Consider the following 21,198-nt stretch of genomic DNA (forward strand, 5'->3'; position numbering starts at 1 on the left):
GGCAAACTTTCAGTGCACAGGACACTGCTCTCCCCACTGAGCCACCCCAGCCAGGACAATAAGTACTTCTTAAGCACCTGATATGTGCAAGGTGCTAAGCAGGACACTAAAAATATAAAGTCCTATCTGTGTCCTCAAAATGGTAGCTGACACTTAAACCCATAACGAGACTTATACCACAATGAACACTGCCTGCGAGGCCGAGGGGACACCGGGGAAAGGGCATCTGTTTCAATAAGGGGACATTCTCCCAGCTCTGCAGAAAGGGTTGGCCGTACCAAACAGCAACAAGGCCCCCTGCCAGAACACACTGCAAAAAAGGGGACAAGCATTTTAAAAATCGCTTCCGAAATGCGTGCTCCAAGCCGAGAAAGCGGCCTCGGCCTCTGCGGTTACCAGCATCCCTTCCATGTTCCTGCTCACCCACCTGTCCCCAAACATTCACCAGGTGTTCCTCCCGTAGCAGGAGCTCACGCATCTCGTAGAGTTGCGGTCACTCACGCGAAGCTCCTTCAGCTCCAGATCCCGCCATCGCACCGACGACGTGCCAGGCGGGGCACGTTTCCCAGGACGTTGGTAGCATTCGGACCCTCAGGGGTGTCTGAGATGTGTGCCCTGTGGGTCATCATGGTCCCTGTCCCAAGCCACCGAGAAACATGAAATACATTCAAACCTAGAAAACTTTTCTTTCCTGCCAGAACTTTAATTCATGGCGGATACCTCACGTCTACTGAGCTGGTGTGTAGAAGGTAGAAGGGCTTCGGGAACCTTTCCTCTTTAGAGGAAAAAAACTGCCCAAAGTAACTAGAAAATATAAATAAATATATATATACTTTAAAAACTGCCAAAAGGGCCCAGCCTGTGTGGCCCAGTGGGTATAGCATCGTCCTGTGCACCGACCGGAAGGTTGTGGGTTCAATTCCTGGTCAAGGGCACACACCTGGATTGCAGGTTAGATCCCCAGGGCTGGTGCAGGAGGCATCCAATCCATGTGTCTCTCTCACGTCGATGTTTCTCTCTCCCCCCTCTCCCTTCCACTCTCTCTGAAATCAATGGAAAAAAATATCCTTGAGTGAAGATTAAAAACAATAATAATAATAACAAAATAAACTACCAAAATGTCTGTGACTCACACGTCACTTATATTTTCATTTAGCTAATCTGGCCTTTGATTCCAAATGTCACTGTTGTGAAATAGAGCCTATTATGTCCATTAACCTCATATACTTAAGTCTACATCGTGACATAAAAGCAAAATAGCTGTGTTTTGATTACTGTAATATTGAACCGTATCATTTTGATTGCACATCCAAATTACAGGTTTTACACTTAGATGCAAGGGGTAAATGACAATTTGTGGATGAAGGACAAAGTTTTATAAGGCTCAGATGAAAATTACTCTCATTCCCAACCAGACTGAGAACCACAAATGCGGCCCCAACTTAACATAATCATGTCACGAGACTCATTCTCTGTCCACAATTCAGCATCTTGGACCAGCCCAGCCAAATGACTCTTTCAGTGACAGGGGTGTCAGTGACCAAAACTCTCCCTCCAGGTGGCTCTAAGGGCTGTAAGTCCTTTGATAGGTATCACCTGTCTCCTTTACTATTCATCAGCTATCATCACCATCCATCAAACAAAAATAAATTAAAATCAAGGTAAATTCTTAAACTGCTGACACCCTGAGATTCTCTTGGCATCTCTGACCTTGGGAGATGAGTTTGACCTTTGGGAATAGTATTCACTGTGTCTGTGAGAAAGCATTTCTACAGACAGCTCAGCAGCTATAATTAGAGGTTAGAGAGCTCGGGATAGACGCTCTGGCTGCAAACTGCTCTCATGGGCCTGTTGGCCACATGCACCTGCTTGACCTCTGAGAGGCCAACGCCAACGCGATGACCTGGGAGGAGGTCGTTACTCAGTCCGGTGGTTTCCAAACGGTGTTCTGTGCACTCACGGAAATGCCAGATGCAGCGAGAAAGAATAATTTCTCTTCAATGTCCATGAATGCCCGGCCGGCGTGGCTCAGTGGTTGAGCATCGATCCATGAACCAGGAGGTCAGGGGGTCAATTCCCAGTCAGGGTGCATGCTCGGGCTGCGGGCTTGATCCCCAGTAGGGGGCGTACAGGAGGCAGCCAATCAATGTTTCTCTCTCTCCCTCTCCCTTCTCTCTCTAAAAAAAATCAATAAAAACATATTTTTAAAAAAAAAACCAGGGTAAGTAGGCTTTTAATTTATACACACACACACACACACGTATACATTCATGCTTGAAACCCTGTACTTGAGAGCACCAGGAGATCCTGGGGTTGTGGACTGGGTTAAGCAAACATTTTTCTGTTTCCCGACATCAGAAAAAGGCCCTGCGGGAGAGATGGCTTCTGGATGGAGTGAGCAGCGGGAAGGAGCAGGAAGAGATGAAGAGGCAGAACCAGCAGGACCAGCGCCAGATCCAGGTCCTGGAGCAGAGCATCCTCAGGTACGGCCCCCGCTGCGAGGCTCCCACCCACCCGTATTCTGCCTTCGTCCCGTGTTGCATGTACAGGAGCCACACGCCCTGACGGTCAGGGGATGGAACCTGCAACCCAGGTCCATGCCCTTGACCGGGAATTGAACCCGAGAGCCTTCGGCCCGCTGGCCAACACTCTAGCCACTGAGCCACACCAGCCGGGGCTCGGGTCTCCTGAAACGACCTGCTCAGGAAGCTGCTCTTGCCAACTCCACACAGCACCACGTTTTCTGGTTGGCTCTGCCTGGCCCCCGAGCCCACGAGCAGGCTCAGCCCCTCTCCTCCCCCAAACCCGGAGCGTCGTCTGTCACCTGACTTAGGTGTCTGCCCGGGGGCCTGGCGGACGGCAGATCTTATCCTCGCGTTTAGGGACACACCCACGTCTCTCTCCCCCTCCCTCCCTCCCACTCTCTCTAAAAGTCAATGGAAAAAGTATCCTCAGGTGACGATTAACAACAAAAAATCAAAATCAAAAGGAACCCCAGGCACCGATGCAGAAATAGAAAGGCTGACGGGTTTGTTGCTGGTTACGGTTCCTCAAAGTCTAACTCGGCCTCGTCCCTGCCCACGTGGAGCCCCCGCGAACGCTCCCATCCCCGTGCGCGAGACACTTGTCCCCCAGAGGAGCAGACGTCTCCTCAGACAGAGAGGCAGCTGCTCGGAAGCCCCCGGACCCGCCGGCCGCGTCCAGCGTCTCACGGCAGCGACGCGGACAAGCTGCTCTTTTGTGACGACATAAGAGGGAAGAAAAAGGGGGAAAAAGGGAAAAGGGGAGGGAAAAAACCACCATTTGTTTCTTCTTAAATTCGCCGTTGCCTAGAAACACTCGAGAAATTAATCTGCTGTTGCCTAGAAACCCGCGAGACGTTACCCCGAGGCAGGCCCGGAGGCACGGCGTCCCCAGCGTGTTCCGCGCCCTCCGTGGTGAGCTCGTGGGTTCGCCGGATTAGCAACAGTCCATCTGTTGTTGTTCTTAACTTCCCAGATACTCTGATTATTTAGGAGCTTTTTTAATTCAACGGAAGGAGCTAAGTAAACCAAACTTCCAGGAAAGAGGGGGAAGAAACCTACCCACCAGTGCCGCCCCCCAAAAATGCCCAATACGGTGCCTACCACACAGTGGGATATGTGACTACACAGCTTAATAAATGAATGAATGAAAAAAGTAGATGATGGACGGACGGACGGATGGATGGATGGGCTTGAAAACACCACTGGTTTAAGGGGACCAGGTAGATATAGACTAGACAGTGGCTTAAACATTAATGAACTAAAAAGAAAAGTCTTGAAATTCTTTATAAAATTAAAACAAAGAATAATCACCCAACTATCTGAGTCAAGGGCAAAGTCACAAGGCAGGGGATGCCCCTGGCTTGGGGGCAATTGTTGCTGACACGTTCGAGCACCGACCTTCCATTCCATTATCCCTGCCGCCCAGCAGTCTCTCTTGCCCGCACCTGCCAACCTCACCTGCGTGCCAGTAGAAATAGCTTGAGTTGGTTTGCTGTGGCTCAGCGGTTGAGCATCGCCTTGTGCACCAAGAGGTCGCTGGTTCGATTCCCGGTCAGGACACCCGCCCAGGTTTCTGGCTGGATCCCCAGTAGGGGGCAGGCAGGAGGCAGCCAATCAGTGACTCTCGTTCATCATTGATGTTTCTCTCTCTCCCGCCCTCTCCCTTTCTCTCTCTGAAATCAATAAAAATATTAAAAAAAAAAAAAAAAGTGAGTTCAAGGGCAGAGACCCGTTGTGTGGAAGGAGGGCGCAGGCTGGCTCATTCCCCAGGAGAGTCCGTGGCCCCATCCACCAGCTCAGAAGACGTCCACACCGCCCTGGTCATGCATCTCGTCTACCAGGAGGCAAACGTCACCCAGTTCATTTAGACCCCCCGGGGCCAAGCGGCCCTTGTGGGTTATCGCTGTTACATTAGGTTTGGACTCGGTCTTCAAATAATAGAGTCCTGTTCTTGGTGTCCAATGTGAACAATTGACACTGGAAGCCAAGCTGAGATGAAGGGGGTGGAAAGGAGAGAACACAGTGGCTGCTCTGTAACCCTGTCGGAGAAAAATGCGAAGGGTTATAAGGCACAAAGCTGGTAATTATGTCCGATAGAGAGTCAATGGCCAGAGGCGTCCCTGAATATGTTTCATCGTTTCATTATATGATTACAAGTAGTTTATTCACTAAAAATATTTTTCCCCTACGACTTATTAGTTTTTAAATATGTCTTTATTGATTTCAGAGAGAGGAAGGGAGAGGGAGAGAGAGATAGAAACATCAATGATGAGAGTCACTGATCGGCTGCCTCCTGCACGGCCTCCACTGGGGATCGAGCCTGCAACCCAGGCACGTGCCCTGACCGGGAATCGAACCACGATCTCCTGGATCTGAGGTCAATGCTCAACTGCTGAGCCATGCCCAGCAGGGCACAACTTATTTTTTTAAAAAGCTTTCCAAATTCAAGGATAAGAGCATCTGGAGTCAGCTTGCCATGTCCTGGCTACGACAGTGCTTGAAGGTCACTTGGGAAACTCAAGTCACCTCCGTAGAGGGCAACCTGAATGATCATTACAACCATTTAGCTCTATTAAGTGTGGGGCATGTCCTCCGCGGTTCTCTGCAGGCCCTAATTAAAAGCCGCACACCCAGCCTCCGCCCGCCAGAGCGCGTGAGAGGCCCCTAAGCGACCGAGTCGCCGCGTCACGCCAACCTCCAGGGTGTGCGTCTACTTGCATCTGTTTGAAAATTGTTTGTCCCTTGCACCTGAAAGTACCCGAGTCCCTGCAAACCAGTTGGGCGCCCGCATTGTCATGGCCAAGGAAACCCTTCACTCACAAAATATTGTTCCGATTACAAGGGTTTGCTTTTCCCTTAAATCATTCTTTCCTGGCATTACCTGCCTGCAACACTTTCCAGTCACGACGACATGACCTGCCCATGAGGCAATTACTAATGTCCACAGCATTGCATGTGGTGACGAGAGTCCCCGTGCGGAAGCTCCTCCCGTGTCACTGTGAATTATTCAGCTTTTCTAACACCTGCTCTGTTGCCGGTGGTCAGAGCCCACTCGCTTGTTCAGTGTCATTGGTGGCTTCTGGCCACCCTGAGGCCGCTGTGTTTTCTGTCCTGCTCCTGTGTTCAGGGGTAGGCGCAGCGGGTCTGGCTCAGGGCGAACCTGGCGCTGGCTGTTCGCAAGTGCCCTTTGCGTCTCCGGCCACTCTCCCGCGCAGGTGGCCGTGTGCGCCCTGGGTCCGATCTTCCGTGTTATTGCTACACACGTGCCTTTGGCAAGGGCTGGCTGTAAGGCGATTCTCGCGCTTCATCCATGCAGAGAAGTATTCTTTTTGTCTTTTCTGAAATTTGATCTCAGCTGGTGAATAAAATGTGCCTGTCGTGTAGTAAGTGCTCAATAAAAGCCACTCCATATGAACTAGCTCATGTCAACACAAACCATGTCGGATTGGACAGGCCACTTAGAGACTTGTAAATTCTCTGCCCACCAGGAGCAAAGGCTGATTTTTTTTTTTCCTGTTTTTACTGGCTAACTACCCAAAAATGCAAGATACCAATGAGTAATTCTGCAAACCAGTGGGGGGGAAATGATGAAAAAGCTCATAAAATCGGTCACACTGAGATTCATCCCCAAGAGGTTACGCAGTAGTTGGGATGCTGGTTTGATGTTTTACGAGACTCCAGGACAGCAGTGGCCTGAACAAGATGAGAAAGGTTCACTCCTGTCACACACATGACAATCCTGGCTGGGAGTCATCCAAGGGGACGCGGGCGGCCTCGTCACGGGAGATAAGTGAGACAGAGTCTCTGTCTGTCCTGTCACTGTGCCCCTCCCAAGCGATGCCCTTGGCCGTATGGTCCCCGATAGCTCCCGCCACCACCTCCAAATTCCAGCCTAGGAAGGGAAGATAAATGGAGCACAAACAGCTCTATTTTAAGGATATGACCTGAAAACTGCAGAGGTCACTTCTGCTAATACTCCATTAGCCAGACTTTAGTCACATGGCACCATTTAAATGCAAGGGGGCTGGGAAATGTAGTCCGTGGCAGGATAGCCGGGGGGACACAGGAAACCCAGGGACTTCTGTTAGTGAAGAGAACCGGAGAAATGGGTGGGGGGAGGGTTGTCAACACAGACTAACATATTTTTCATTTATCAAGTAAATAACATTTATGAAACAAACACCAGCCCCATAAACATTTAAAAAATTTTGACGATGCTGGGGTGAGGCTTTGGTTTTCTGTCTAGAACAGGGTTTTCAAGGACAGCGAGTCCCTGAACTATGTTAGCAACTGCTTGTTCTAAAATCACTGATATTAAAATGGAAAATCATTGGAGCTTCATCCCCATACACCAAGGCTGTGGGTTCGATCCCCGGTCAGGGCACATACAAGAATCACCAATGAGAGTATCCATAAGTGGAACAGCAGATCCATATTTCCATCTTTCTCTCTCTCCCCCCCTCCTCTCTCTCTAAAATAAATAAACTTTTATTAAATTTATTTTTTTAATTGGAGATCCAATCCCCAGATGGCGGGTAGGTTTTCTCCCTCCCTGGGGCTTTCAGAGCCGGCCCGCCCTCCCGAGCAGGCTGGGAAGCGAAGGGACAGCCAGTCATTATTGAGAAATACCTTTTTTGTCACACCCTGTGCCAGAGGCTTACAAACATGACCTCATCTGTCTCCTCAAGAAAACCCTCTGTGAATACTATTATCCCCCAAATGAGGAAACTAAGGCTTGGAGAGAGGGGTTCAATAACTAAGCCAAGCTGCCAGCTTGGATGGGCTCACTTTCCATTTCCATGGGTAGAGCTGGGAGGGGGGAAAAAAGTGGAACTTCACAGAAAAAATCATAAAACATAGGTAAGCCACCAGCCACTCCCCGGTCTCCACGATTCCTGGGGAAGAAGGGAAAGCAGGTCCTTAGCCCAGAGGAGGGTCAGGGTCACCGCTGCTCAGCACTCCGCCCGGGTCCAGCACCTGCTGGAGGCAAACGCGTCTGAGAGCCTGTGGGTCCCAAAGACTCTGCCTCCTCTCTGTCTAGCTTGGGGGGGGGGGGTCACCTTAGCAATTCCATCACCTGGTCTCAGAGGCACCTGGGCAGTGGCACAGCCCGGGTCTAATGCCCGCTGACTCAGGCCACCCCAGAGACGGCCGTGGGCCCCGTCTGGGTGGAGCCTTCGTTCTAATGAGAGAGCTCGGGCTCCCAGGACACAAATAATGCGTCAGTCCTTTCAAAGTCTGCAGTGAAACCACCATAAACGCCATTTCAAAGACAGCGCTGGTGATTACATCCAACGGCACGATTATATCAAATCGCACCAGCCAGCTCCCTGTTTCACCCCTAAAGCGTCCACCACTCGGAACGACAGTCACGGCTGAAGCAAAGAGCCTCCTGCAAAGCAGCCCCAGCTTAGGAAACCCAGGCTCCCCGAAGGAGGCTGCTCGAGGCGCCCGTCAAATCCAGGCCCCAGCAGCCCAGGAAGGACACGGACAGAGCCTGGACTCTAACCCTGACCAGGCGACTAGGCCGCCAAGCAGGGAAATCCCTCGTCTGACAAAATCCCCCTAAATAAGGCACAGACAGAAATATTCGCTTTATAGGTGATGAGTCTGCACTTTTACATGTGGGTGGACGCCCCCCCACACACCCAGCATTTCAATCCCTGCTTTCCGGTGCCCTCCCTGGGGCCTGGCGTTGCTCATCCGTCGAACGGGAGAGCGGCGCTCGTGGGCTCATCGCGAGGACCGAGCAGGCAGGTGCCTGGGACAGGGTGACGCTCTGTACCTGTTACCCGCGGCTCTGAAGGCTGACAGGTGTCGCCGTGACATAGGACATACGCTTTTGGATTTTTCCTGGACTGGCCTGAGTTCCAGTCTGTTTGGCCCCTAACGGCAAACTCCGCCGGGCCGTGCTGGCCCCTGTTGAACTCCAAAATGGAAAGAGAGAAGGGGACCCTGGGGCAGCAGAAAGGCCGCCTTCCAAAGTTACCCCTTCTGGGCGCGTCCCGCGTTTATGTTCTGTCTTTTTTCTGGGACAAAAAAATGTCACGCTGCAGTTGGACTGGGGACATTGTCTGGTTATGAGTGAGAGAGGTTTGGGGACATTATTTCCTGATGACTAAAGGGGGGTTATTACTAGACCAGAGCACGAAATGAAAGCTACCTGCTTTCACCTGGGGAACTCTCAAAAATAACCCTCTTTTCCCCAGCAAATAGCCAAGGAGAAGGAAGATCGCATTAATGGACAGCACTACGAATCCTTTCTCATGTCCTCTGATGATCTAAACTGTCACCTGACACCCGCCCACCACTGGGAGGGGCTCACTCATCCTTGGGGCCCTCCTGGCGGCCCGGAGGCACCCAGGAGGACAGTCCCCTTTCTCTGCCGCCTGGTTCTCGCCAGACTGAGTCAGCATCCCCAAGAACTCAATTCCCGTTCGGAAAGGTAACACCTTCCGAAGATGGGGACGGTGGCACTTAGGGAAATTCTACCCCGTCTGCCGAGAGATAAGCATGTGAAGGTTAGAGAGCCACCCCCAGCGGCCTCCCCAAAAGCTCCCACATAAAAACAATTTGAGTTTTAGATATATACCCATACACATACATATGCTAAACTTTTTAACTATACACACATATGAATATGAGCGTGTGCATGTGCATGTGTATATGGATGTATATAGATACGCGTGTGTGTAGAGACACATACACAGAGATATACGTCTACACACACGCAGGAGATGGAAAACTATCGCCCAGGATCAGATCTAGCCCAATGTTTGGCCTGTTTTCGTAGAGCCACAAGCTAGGAATTACTTTCACATTCGTGAAAAGTGGTAAAAGGAAAATAAAAAAGTTGAAAGCACCACAGAAACCGAGTGTGACGGTGGGTGGGAGGCTATGCTCCCAGGCACTTGCCCACAGCAGCCCGAGGAAAGCTGACGCGAGGGGGAGAGATGCTGGAGAGCGATGCCCAGGCACTGTCTTAAGCAGTAAAAAGTACATCTTTTTGTTACCAGACTTGAAAAAGAGATCCAAGACCTCGAAAGGGCTGAACTGCGAATCTCGACCAACGAGGAGGCAATTCTGAAGAAACTAAAATCCGTCGAGAGGACAACGGAAGACATCATACGGGTGAGCCTCAACTGGTCCTAAAGCCCGGTTCCTTCTCGGCGCGAGTCCCCCAGAGGGGACGCAGTCCTCCGAGGGCCCGCCGTCCGCGTTCGCTCGGCCGACTGTATCCATCACACAGATTTCTTTTCTCTTCTAGTCCGTGAAGGCGGAACGGGAAGCGCCGTCGGGAGGTACGTTTCTGAGCATTCTTATGGGCATCTCCTTGGGACGTTTGCTGATAAGCCTCTGCAGCTTTTCTGTGATTATAAACATACTGTAGATGTACTTTGAACTAATATTAATTTTCCAGAGTCGATTGAAGACATCTATGCTAATATCCCCGACCTTCCAAAATCCTACGTACCTTCCCGGTTGAGGAAGGAAAGAAATGACGGACTAGAAGAGGATGAACACAGTAGAAAAGGTACCCGGGGACCCTGTCTCCCAAGGCAGGCTCTCAGGTTCAGATCTTACAACGTCAAACAGCAGCAGCTCCCTGTGACAGCCTGCTCCCAGGCTAAGCAGTGGCCCCCTTACAGTCCCCCATGAGGTGCGTGGGTCACCCCGCAGGCAGGGAACCGGTCACGGTGCTCACTCCACGCACTGCATTTCCTGGCAGACGAGGTCAGGACAGAGAAGACAGGGGCCGAAGGAAGCGGGCAGCTCTTAAAGCAGAGCCCCCTGCCCAAAATCCCTCTCCCGGCTTATTCCATCCAGTACACGCTCTCTCACGTCACTGGGGTCCTCCACGAAAATGAAAATATTCCCCTTGGGAAGCCTAGGCAGGGGCGTTGTTTACCCCCTCGGGGGCTGATTTTCATAAAGCAGCACCTCAGCGCCTCTGGGGAAACCAAGGCTAAGGTGGCGGCAGAGAGGGACCTTCGCCTTTTAGACCAGAAAGGGCCACACGGTGTCCCCGGGCACCGGCCACGCGCTCACTCGCTCAGCAGCTATGGGGCGAACGCGCTGTTTGCCCAGCTCGGCCTCACCCCCAGGCAGCCGTGAGTGAACCGTTAGGAAAAGCAGTGACACGTATCACACGAGGGGTGACGGTGCTGGGGAGAGAATGAAGCAGAGCCGCTGGGGGTGAGGGCGAGGGCTCCCCGATTTTAGCGGGGTGCCCAAGGCCAAGAGCCTTGGGGCGAGGAGGGAGAGAGGAAGCGGGGGGATGGCTCAAAGGGAAGGTGGGGGACACGCAGCCGGCATGGCCCTCGTCTCACGGTCATTTTGCCCATGATCCTATTAGCTTGACGATACCGGTTGAAATCCCAGCCGAGGGGGCCTTGCCTGGGCCGCGTGACACAGCCCTCGGCTCCCCGCATCGCGGGCTCTCTGCAGCCCCGGCTTCGGGACAGCTGAGAGCCCTGTTTTCAGCCCTTTCTCTACTTGAAGGCAGCCGTGGAAATGAAAAGCGACATCAGACAGGAGGAGAGGCCTGTGAGCCCAGGCTCGCCCCAGCTCCGGTGCCAGTTTGACACTGGAGCCGCCTCCCCCCTGAGAACGTTAGGGGCGCCCCCTGGTTGCACCTGTCGGCGAGGACGGTGCTCAGGAAAACGCGTGGGCCGCGCTAGGCCTTCGCCTCCGGTGACGCGCAGTGTGACACAGCCTTCCTAAGGAGGGAGAAGGCCCGACTCCCCCCGCCCCCAGTCACGTAAATGAGTGAAATGTGCCTCGTTGGGTTTATTGATTAGAAAGAACCTGTCTTTGGGTCCCGGGTGAAAAGCCTCGCTGTTCGAAACCATCCCCCCTCTCCTCCGGCCCTGCCCAGTTTCACTCATTTCCCACGAAAGCCTGTGTCACTACGGTCTGGGTCGCTGGGTAGTTGGTGAGTAGAATCGGGAATCAAAGACCCAGGCCTCCCCCGTGAGAGCCACCAAGGGGGCAGGTGTACTGTAGAGAGAAAGGGTGAACAGGCAGGCTAGTGACAGGGAACGTTCCCTAAACCAGTGCTCGGATCTGTCTCTCCAGCCTTGTACGCCATGGAAATTAAAGTCGAGAGAGACCTGAAGACCGGAGAAAGCACAGTGCTCTCTTCCATCCCTCTGCCGTCCGATGACTTCACGGGCGCCGGGGTAAAAGTCTACGACGACGGGAGGAAGTCAGTGTACGCGGTGGGCTCTGACCGCGGGCCGGCGCTCAACGGCACCGACGGGCTGGCCCCCGTGGAGGTGGAGGACCTCCTAAGACAAGCTTCGGAGAGAAACTCTCGGTCCCCGACGGAGTACCACGAGCCCGTCTACGCCAACCCGTTCTGCAGGCCCGCCACCCCGCAGAGAGAGCGCGCCGTCCCCGGACCAAACTTCCAGGACAGGATCAAGACGAGAGCGAACGGGCTGGGAAGCGACAGGAACGACTCCGTCCACCACGCGGACAACGGGCTTTCGGACGACAGGGGCAACAGCTTGAATCGAGGCAGCCCCGCCCGGCCCACCCCTCACCCCCGATCCACGACCACCCCGAGGGCAGAGGAGACGCCCCACGCCCCGCACAAGAGGCCGCCGGCTCCTTGGGGGGGCTCGGAGGGGATGCAGGAGGAGCGCTCGCCCTCCCCGAAGGCGAGGCCCAGCCCCCGAGGCCGGGGCCCTTCCCCGGCCCGCCCCGAGGACGAGGACGAGGGAGACGTGAGATACAACATCATGCATTCCCTGCCTCCTGACGCGGATGGCGCGGGACCCGTGACCATGATTTTCATGGGGTACCAGCAGGCAGACGACTACGAGAAGGGGCCGCTGGCGGGGTACGACGGGGTCATCCACGCCGAGCTGGTGGTCATTGACGAGGAGGCGGAGGCGGAGAGAGACGCCGGGAAGCCCTCCCCGCACCCGACGGCCAGACCCATGCCGCTTCCCAGGACAAGGACCGAGGCCAACGCCCGCGAGAACACCCGCCACCCCTGCCCGCACAAGAACTCCATGTCCCTGAGAGAGCAAGAAGAGAGCCTGGGCGGCCCCGCCCGCCACGCGCCCCGCGGCCCGCAGGTGGCCGGGGACGGCACGGAGGACCCGTCCCTAACAGGTAATAAAAATGACAGAGCCTGCAAGTGCTGTCTACTCATGTGACAGCCGGGTCCCCGCGTTGTTAACAAACCCTCTCGCGCTCCGCTTTTCTGGCCGCCCCTAGACTAACAGACACTAAGATTTATTATTAACCCTGATTCCATTGTCACCGTAAGGGAGTCGGTCAATTCGAAAGACAAGGAAAAATTTTTTTTTAATCGTGGCCTTATTGGGATATCGCATTGACTGATGTGAGCAACTTGAAATTCACCTGCAGTCGGGGTGCGGCCCTGCGTGTGAATGTATTTCGCTCCCTAAGAAGCTGGATCATCAGTATCTTACCTTTTCCCTGCAGAGCCTCACGCCCAGCCACGTGCGTGTGCCTCTCTGTGCTTTCAGCTTCCCACTTAAGCTAACTAATTGCCTTACTTTTGCGAGAAGGAACCAGAAACAAACTTTATTTTCGGTGTGATATTTTATTGCATTGCTCTATCTTGTTTCTACTTTTGTCGTTTTATTAACTTTATTTCCTTAATTTTTCTATATTTTAAAATAGGATGGCGATTTATCTGCCGTGCATTATCTGCAACATTTTATTTTGCACAGTCTTCCCTAACTCAGCAAATGTATTTTTTCTATTTTCCATATATTTGCACTTATAGTCTCTGTCAAGTTTTATGGCTGTCTAGCTTCCTTAGTATTGAGTGGAAAACACGGCTATTTTTCTACAGAAGTGGCAGCTCTTCGATTTTAGATTCCTCGTTAGCACTTGAACAGTGTGTTCTACTCATCACTTATAAAGACGAAATAAGAATCTGACAAAATCCATCATAAAAGCGGTAGTTGCTTTGCTGAAGACATAGTCAACGTACCCAGACATACAGGCACTGGAGATATGAAAGGGACAGTCATTTAAAATGTCTCTAATAGAAGAATTCTCATTAAAAAGCAATAACTATGGAGCCCCAGCTAGCCTAGCAAGCAGGCCTGGCGATTCCACAGAAGTGCACCAGTGCCTGTGTAATTTAGGAGGGTTTCTTCCTCGCACCCCATAAACCCAGTAATACAACGAGGCAGATCTCTCGCCATCTTTTGCGTAGTTAAATAAGGCTCGCCGACTGTAGTTTAAACGCTGACATCTTCCTAAATCCGAGCTCAGTGGCGTGTCCCCCCCAGTGGAAACCTGCTAAAACGGAACGTTCCTCTCCGTTTAGAGAATGAGCTTTGCCTGCTGAGCAAACTGTGTACCTTAAATTCATTTTTAAAACAGCATGGGAGACAGAATGAGGGGAGCCTGCTGTGCACCGTCGGGAGCTGGGACACGGCCCGCCCCAAAGCCTCCCGCTTTTTAATGTGGGCCTTAGCTCCCCCTGAACACCCCGACCCCCCTCCCCGACCGCGTCAACACATTGACCTCATAGAAAAAGGCAGGACGTGACTCATGTTTCCAGACAACACTAATCACGGCACTGAGCTAAAATAATGAAAACAGGAAGACATATTCCAGACCGAGTAACAATGCAAGGTTCCTCACTATCGGTCCAAGCATCTTATAAACAGAATGCTCCAAATTCCTTGCCTCCCATCACCATATTGTCTTAGGTTGTTTTCTGATTCAGCGCATGGGTTACGGAGCTGATACGTTTCGATGGGGGGTTTTCAGGAAGCGTGATCATATTGACATAGGCCCTCGGGGGCATCCGCAGACATAGACTGTACAGCCCTATGCTCCTCGACGTCACAAGCACCGAGTAGGCTGAGCTGCTCCTCCCAGCCCCCCAAAATGCTGTTGTTGGTACCTGAAAATTCACTACTTCAATCACTCCCTTTATTTATGGAATAGCCCCCCTACTAAATACCAACATTTCCGGGAGGGACTGTTGCTTTTCTCTTAGTGTGAATGTAGCTATGAAAGCCTTAGCTAACAGCAGTTTTTAACATGGGAAAGAGCACAGAGGAGGAATAGAAATGGACAAAGGTGGAGGCTGGAGACCCTACAGACCATAGTTTTCACTCAAACCTTTGAACAGGGTTATGTCTGCCTGCTGGTGTAAACGCAGCAGGATCATGATGGAAGATACAGCTCAGTGCTGGACCTCCCACCAGCGAGGGGCCCCAGCGAGCATTTACGGGCGCTTCACTACTGTCCCCACCACCTGGACGGCTGGCTTTCTCTGGTACCCTCACCAACGTGTCCTTGTACCTCTTCTAGCTCTGTTCTCCCCTCTTAGGGATGTCAGAGGCATTTCAGGGTGAAGAGATGGGGGACTCAGCACCAGGGATTCGCATGCTATCGCTGCCAATACTGCCAACCTGTGGCAACCGTTAGGAGCCAAGGGATGCTGGGAGTAAGGAGGCAAGCTTTCCTCCACCAAGTCCAACCAGCCAAGACTTTGAGTCTGAATTGCTATGGGGAAGGGAGGTAGGGTTCAGAGAAGTACAGAAAGAAATAAAACGGAGAGGTGATAGCCCGGGTTGGTTAGCTGTGCACCTCAGGGCCTTCCCATGGCCTACACGCTCTGGCCCCGCACCTCTACTTGACACTCACTCCACCTATTGCCACAGGAGTGGAGAAAGGAATTGGCACACTCTAACAATATAGGACTCTTTTCCCCTTAAGAAATGGGATAGTGAGAAATGGGACTGAATTACCCCATTCCCGAGGATGCACAGGTCAAAGAGGTCCTTTAAGAATTTCGTTGGCTGTCACATATGCTGTGTTCACTCTTCTCATTTTTCCCATCTTTATAGAAATAGGTTCCTTCTAGCTCTGAACCTGCTTCTGTCCTAAGTTAATCATAGCTTATTATTTCTACTATCTTTTTATGCTACTAAAACAATGCTCACACTGGTGGACAAAATCATCTGAGGTATGTTTCAAACTTTCCTGCATTCTATGAAATGGTCATTAGAGTGAAAACTAAGGCTTTTTTTTAATAACTTTTTTTTCCCCTTTAATTTGCAGCTTTAAGGATGAGAATGGCAAAGCTGGGGAAAAAAGTCATCTGAGAGGTGTACCATCTACGTAAACATCCTTTGGAGAAGAAACTAAGAAGTGTTTGCAACTTTCTCTCCTGGATATTTTGTTTCTATTTTTTCGCGATCCAAAAAATTTATAATTATACCCATATTAAGCCATGTGAATAAGCAGTAGTCATTATTTGGAAAAAAAATTGCAAAAAAGCTGGGAAAATGAACACTTAACTTTTCCAGTTACTTGACATGATTCAGTGGGGGTAAAAACCAGCATATTTTTATTGTATCGATACCAAAGCATTTCTAATAAGAGCTTGTTAAATTTAAGAATAAAGTTATTTAAAATAGCCTGATTATGTTCTATTCACTGGTATTGTAATTTTGCTAATACAAATGAGAGATCACAAGAGGCCACTGTCCCTCATCACAGAAACGTTCATCTTTAACTATGACAAGGAAACATGTCACCTCAACCCCACGAGGCTTTAAGACAACCACACCCTCCTGCTAAGGACCAGGTCGGCTGACTCGGTAGAGACTTCAACTCTTGGCATACATCCTATTACCCCACAAAGCAATGCAGATACGTGTCTGTGTGTGTTTTGCTTTAAACAGACATATTTATTATAAAGAATTTAAATAGGAAAATTCCAAAACAGGGTTTCATATTGAGCAATTACTTGCGGCTCTGAGTGCTCTTTACTCCTGTGGGGGTCCAGGTACCCGCTTAGCATCACTTCTCTTCATCATGAGGAATTCCGTTTTGTGTCCCTCACGGTGCATATGCCCCAATGACGAATCCTTAGATGCCTCCCACCCAAAAAGTCTTCATAGGAGCCCTCATTCTTGAAGGGCATTTTTTTGTTCGTGTAGAATTTTTGTCAACTGCGTTCTCCGTCAGCACTTGCAGGATGTTAGTCACTCTCGCTCTCTGGCCTCCACAGAGGCCTATGAGAAGTCAGACCTTGGAACGTAACGTTTGGATATAATGTTTCCCTTTTCTCTCTCCTTTCAAGATGGGCTCTGTGTGTTTTTTTAATACATCTTTATTGATTTCAGAGAGAGGAAGAGAGAGGGAGAGAAACATCAGTGATGAGTCATTGACCGGCTGCCTCCTGCACGCCCCCTGCTGGGGATCGAGCCCAAAACCGGGGCATGTGCCCTGACCCGGCCGAGAATCTCCTGGATCCTAGGTTGATGCTCAACTGCTGAGCCACACCAGCTGGGCACTCTGTATTTTTTTAATTTGTTAAAAGTATTACAGATGTCGCCTATTTCATTGATCCCCTCCACCAGGGATCTGCCCCACCCCCGGCCCCCAGGCCTTCTCCACACTATTGCCTGTGTCCAGGGTTATGCACTTTTTACTATCTCCCGTGCTCTGTATTTTTTGCTTCCAAGGGTTCAACTATGACTTGCATAAGCCTGTCTTCAGATTTATGAACCAGTAACATTATCAAATTTCATCAAGTTTGGGGATTTTCTATCTATTAGATCCAGAGAGTCTCCTCTCCTGAGATAATACCAAAGATGTTATCATTTAGCAGGTCCCTGACGTCCAATTATTTTCCAAGATTTTGTCCTCTCTTCAAATAGATCATTTCTATTAATCTACCTTCAGATCCACTGGCTCTTTTTTCTGCCATCTCCATTCTAATATTAATTCTATCCAGTGAATTTCTTCAAATACTTTTTTCAGCTCTTCAATTCTATACGGTCCTATTGCATCGATTCCATGTCTATGCATCTGTTCATTTGTAGCAAGCATATGGCTCAGTCAACCAGAGCTGTGGCCAACCAAGACTTGGGGTCCCCTCTCTAGCGTTCTCCTTCCCGGAACCCCTCCCCTCCTGACAGGTGGCCCAGCCAGCAGTCCACGCCCGAGACTATAGCCCCTGCCACCCGGCAGGCACCACACACGGTTCACTGCAGCTGCTCTGAAGCTAAAACCGTGAAAACAGGGAGCTTCAAGCAACCGGCCTCCTGCACGCGGACTCTGCACCAGGGTCTCCCACTCCTGCTCACTCTCCGGGGATTTCGGGCAGCTGCTTTTTTAAACTTTAGAGTTTTCTGGAGGAGAGTCCATCTGACAAGATCTTCGCCTTTATTAGGTTCAGGAAATTCCCCAGAGTTTGATTTCCGTACACTTGTGTCTGACAGGGAATCCAAAACATTCGCTTAGCGCCCTACAGGAAACACAGACTGCAAGACAGTTTCTTTTGCACGTGACTAAGACGACATATGAAGAAGATGTACGTCTAAAGCTATACTCCCCCTAAACCAGAGGTATGTGACCAGGCATAACATGTAATTACATTCACTTCTTTGATAATAAAATAAGAAATTAAACTGATAAGTTTAGGACCAACAATTCCGCCGATCTTTCCACCCACAGGTATAACAATCCAAGAGGAGTAATAGGACCAATATTTGTTTTATTGAGGTGAAATTCACATAACAAAAAACAAGTTTACAGTGAACAATTCAGTGGCATTTCTTACACTCACGGTGTTGTACAACTAGCTGTGAATGTCCAAAACATTTCATCACCCCGAATAAAACGTTACACCCGTTACGCAATCACCCGCATTCCCTCCCCCCCGCAGCGCGAGGCCCTGGCAGCCCCCTTGCTGGCTTCCCCCGATTCCTCACAGCTGCCCTGTGGGAGGCTGCACCGGCGAAGGGATGGTCTCGGAGAAGGTGACCTGCCCACGGACCGGCAGCTTCTCAACCTGCAGGGTGGTCGGAACAGGATGGGGGGGAACGAGAGGGAGACAGGGAAGGCTCCGAGGACGAAGGTAATCCTGAGCCAGAACTTGATAGGCTAGCCTTTGCCAGAACAAGAGGAACCGAAAGGGCATTCGGGCACAGGGAGGAGCCGGGTGGGGGCTGGGCAAGGAGGAAAGAGGCAGGACCGGGCCCGGGCCAGTGTGGATCCCGCCCAGGCTGAGCGCTCAGGAGAAGCCTTCCTTTCATTGATGATCCCGCCTGGAGCGGATCATCTTAAACAAGGGCCCCTGTTCTCTCCTTCCTGTTTCAGCGGAGTCTACCCCAGTCACAATTCCCTAGAACCTGGTTCATCTTTTTCCCAGGAAAACATATTTATTTTTATTTTAGACAAGAACCCATCTTTAAGACAAACACTTATGATTCTGCTCACTGCTTGGACGACAGTGCTAAAGATATAAAGGCATTTAGTTTAATAATCACTCCTACCGAAAGAAATTTGTTTTTAAAAAAATAAACACCCGGGTTGTTTATGACAAAAGGGAAAGAAAAACTGAGAAAAATGAAGACTAGGCATTTTCAATGTGTGGATATCAACCACTCCTAAGCAGAAGAACATTAACTTGGTATTTCTGAAAAGGTTTGGTCTTTTAAGATTAAATGACAAAGGCCCCACTGGGCATCGCTACACCAATTGATGATGTATCCAAATACATCATCGGTAGAAGGAACAGTTAAATTATCTCAGCCTGCAAATCAGCAGGTTCACGTATTCAAGAACCAAACAAACTGAGGTCCAGCTTCTCCTCCCAAGAATTTGTCCTTGGCAGATATAGGATATAATTTATCAACAGAAATGTATTAGCCTTTAAGCCCCTTATAACTGAAAACTGGAGGAAACTATCTTAGCATACATTTAATTTTCTATGTTAAAAAAACTTTTTAAACGTACATTCAAAAGGAAAGTTGGGACTGTAAGTAGCCTGGTACTTATAGAATATGAAGAGAAAACGCACATTTCAACCCTAAGCTGCTTATGATAAAGTCTAACATAAGGAAGGAAAACAAACTTGCATTTCATTTCACCCAAAGACACAGGATACCAGGCTGAGGCTGTTATTTACGCCCTCAGGTTCTTGGGCCAACCGGAAACTGTAACATAATAATAGCGCCTAAAAAAGTAAAAGAGGCCTCCCCACACTTTTTGTTTTATTTTAAGAACGTCCACTTTTGCTTGTTTCCTGTGCCTAAGCCAGTTGCATTCATTTGCGACAGGGTCAGAGGATGGAAAGGGAAACATAAAGTTACTGTGATAAATAATCACAGTTACAAAACAAACAAATCGAATGTAAAAATAACGACGGACCTTAATTTCAGTTTCTAACCCGTAAACCCGACCCTCCCCCACCAAAAAAAAAAAAAAAGGCAGAATTTTTTCAGATAAAGATTAAGTCGGTGGGTTTTAAGGAAAATGCCATCCCAGGAGCCTCAGCCTGGAACAGGAACGAAGCCGGACTTGGTGTTACGGCGCCACCCACTGGCCGGGAGTCCCCAGAGCAGCCGTGAGAGACGCGAGGTCACCGCGGGAGGAAGAAACACCGATTATTCTAATTCATTAGAGCCCCGGGAGCTTTTGGCAGCACAGAACCACCCATGTCGCTTTATTACAAGGAAAGACAGTAACTTAGATACGTTCACAAGGACCTTATTCACTTTGAAATGCAAGTCTACAGCCTCCAAGGGCTGTCGGACTCAAATCTTAATGTCAAAGCGAGGAGCAAATAAAACGCCACCTCAGCTCTGTTGCTGAATCCACGAAGGCAGTTTTTAAGCAGAAGATGCGCACTTACGTTTCATAGCTAAGAAAGAAATTATAATATTCATAATAGATTTCAATGTCAACAAAACCTACAATGGGGTCAGCCCCATCTCCACCTTTACCAGGGAAGAAACGAGATACACAGAGCAAGGGATGTATCCCCCAAACTGGACTGAGAAACGCAGTTTCCCAAAAAGCCCTAGAAAATAGCAAAATTACGGGCTGTTCCCCAGAAAATGTCTACACGCTTTGAATAATTATGAAGGCAGTGTTTATTAAAATAGAGTTCATTTTCAAATGTAATAGAATCAGCTGTTAAAGTGTGTATACATTTGGGGGGGCTCCCTATAGATACTGTCTTAAAAGAACCACAGCACTTCTGTAGCTCAAAATATACTGTTCCTTTCTTTGTTTCCAAATAGTTCTTGTTTACTTTCTTAAACGCTAACACTCTTAAAATCTCAGCATAGAAATATTTGGGGGGAGGGGGGCTGGGAGGAGGTAGAAGAGGGTAAGGCGGGTAAATGGTGATGGAAAGAGACTTGACCTGGGGTGGTGAACACACAATACAGTGACCAGTTGATGTGAAATTGTGCACCTGAAATCTGTATAATTTTGTTTACCAGCATCACCCCAATACATTCAATAAAAAGGAGAGAAAAGAGAAATATCTAAGGGTCACTTCTCCTCGACCTTCTCGCACATAAAGGCTAGACATCGCGTCATAGTCCACGGGACCCTGCTGCTTGGTCACCTGAAGGCCAGAGGTCAGAATGCCTCTGTGTGCACGGCCTGGTCTCCACCTGGCGTCCACGTGAGAATCCACGGCCGCGCCCCAGGCTGTCAGTACAGGCCTCGGGTCTCCTGGGCTCCACGGGAACTGTTACCTGGTGGCAACGGCGAGGCCTCTGCTCACAGCCGGTTGATAGCAGATAAGAATATGATGAGGAAAGTCACGTTCCCACAGACATACACCGCTAACACCGCCTTTTTAAAAGCATGGCCCTGGAAGAAAAACCAACACATGGGAGAAAGAAACTTCCTG

General features: G+C 50.0%; 2 protein-coding genes across 3 annotated transcripts in view; one reads left to right on the plus strand and one right to left on the minus strand.

Annotated features, from left to right (window-relative positions):
* Positions 1–15,954, plus strand: part of PALMD (palmdelphin) — a 33,910-nt gene extending 17,956 nt beyond the window's left edge. Inside the window, exons 3-8 of the mRNA XM_081121696.1 lie at positions 2,359–2,483; positions 9,542–9,656; positions 9,793–9,826; positions 9,946–10,059; positions 11,604–12,650; positions 15,597–15,954. Coding sequence (XP_080977822.1) covers positions 2,359–2,483; positions 9,542–9,656; positions 9,793–9,826; positions 9,946–10,059; positions 11,604–12,650; positions 15,597–15,640 — 1,479 coding nt within the window. The 3' untranslated portion in view covers positions 15,641–15,954. The remainder of the gene's footprint in view (positions 1–2,358; positions 2,484–9,541; positions 9,657–9,792; positions 9,827–9,945; positions 10,060–11,603; positions 12,651–15,596) is intronic.
* Positions 15,955–18,024: 2,070 nt separating this feature from the next.
* LOC308549519 (spindle assembly abnormal protein 6 homolog) overlaps positions 18,025–21,198 on the minus strand; it is a 126,760-nt gene continuing 123,586 nt past the window's right edge. The window contains exon 16 of one of the 2 annotated variants that reach the window (XM_081122197.1): positions 18,025–21,158. In XM_081122197.1, the coding sequence (XP_080978323.1) occupies positions 21,066–21,158 (93 nt within the window). In that variant the 3' untranslated portion in view covers positions 18,025–21,065. The remainder of the gene's footprint in view (positions 21,159–21,198) is intronic. The other variant, XM_081122195.1, reaches the window with a different exon arrangement.

Source organism: Miniopterus schreibersii, assembly GCF_964146895.1.
Source record: "Miniopterus schreibersii genome assembly, chromosome: 19".
Taxonomy (NCBI): Eukaryota; Metazoa; Chordata; class Mammalia; order Chiroptera; family Miniopteridae; genus Miniopterus; species Miniopterus schreibersii.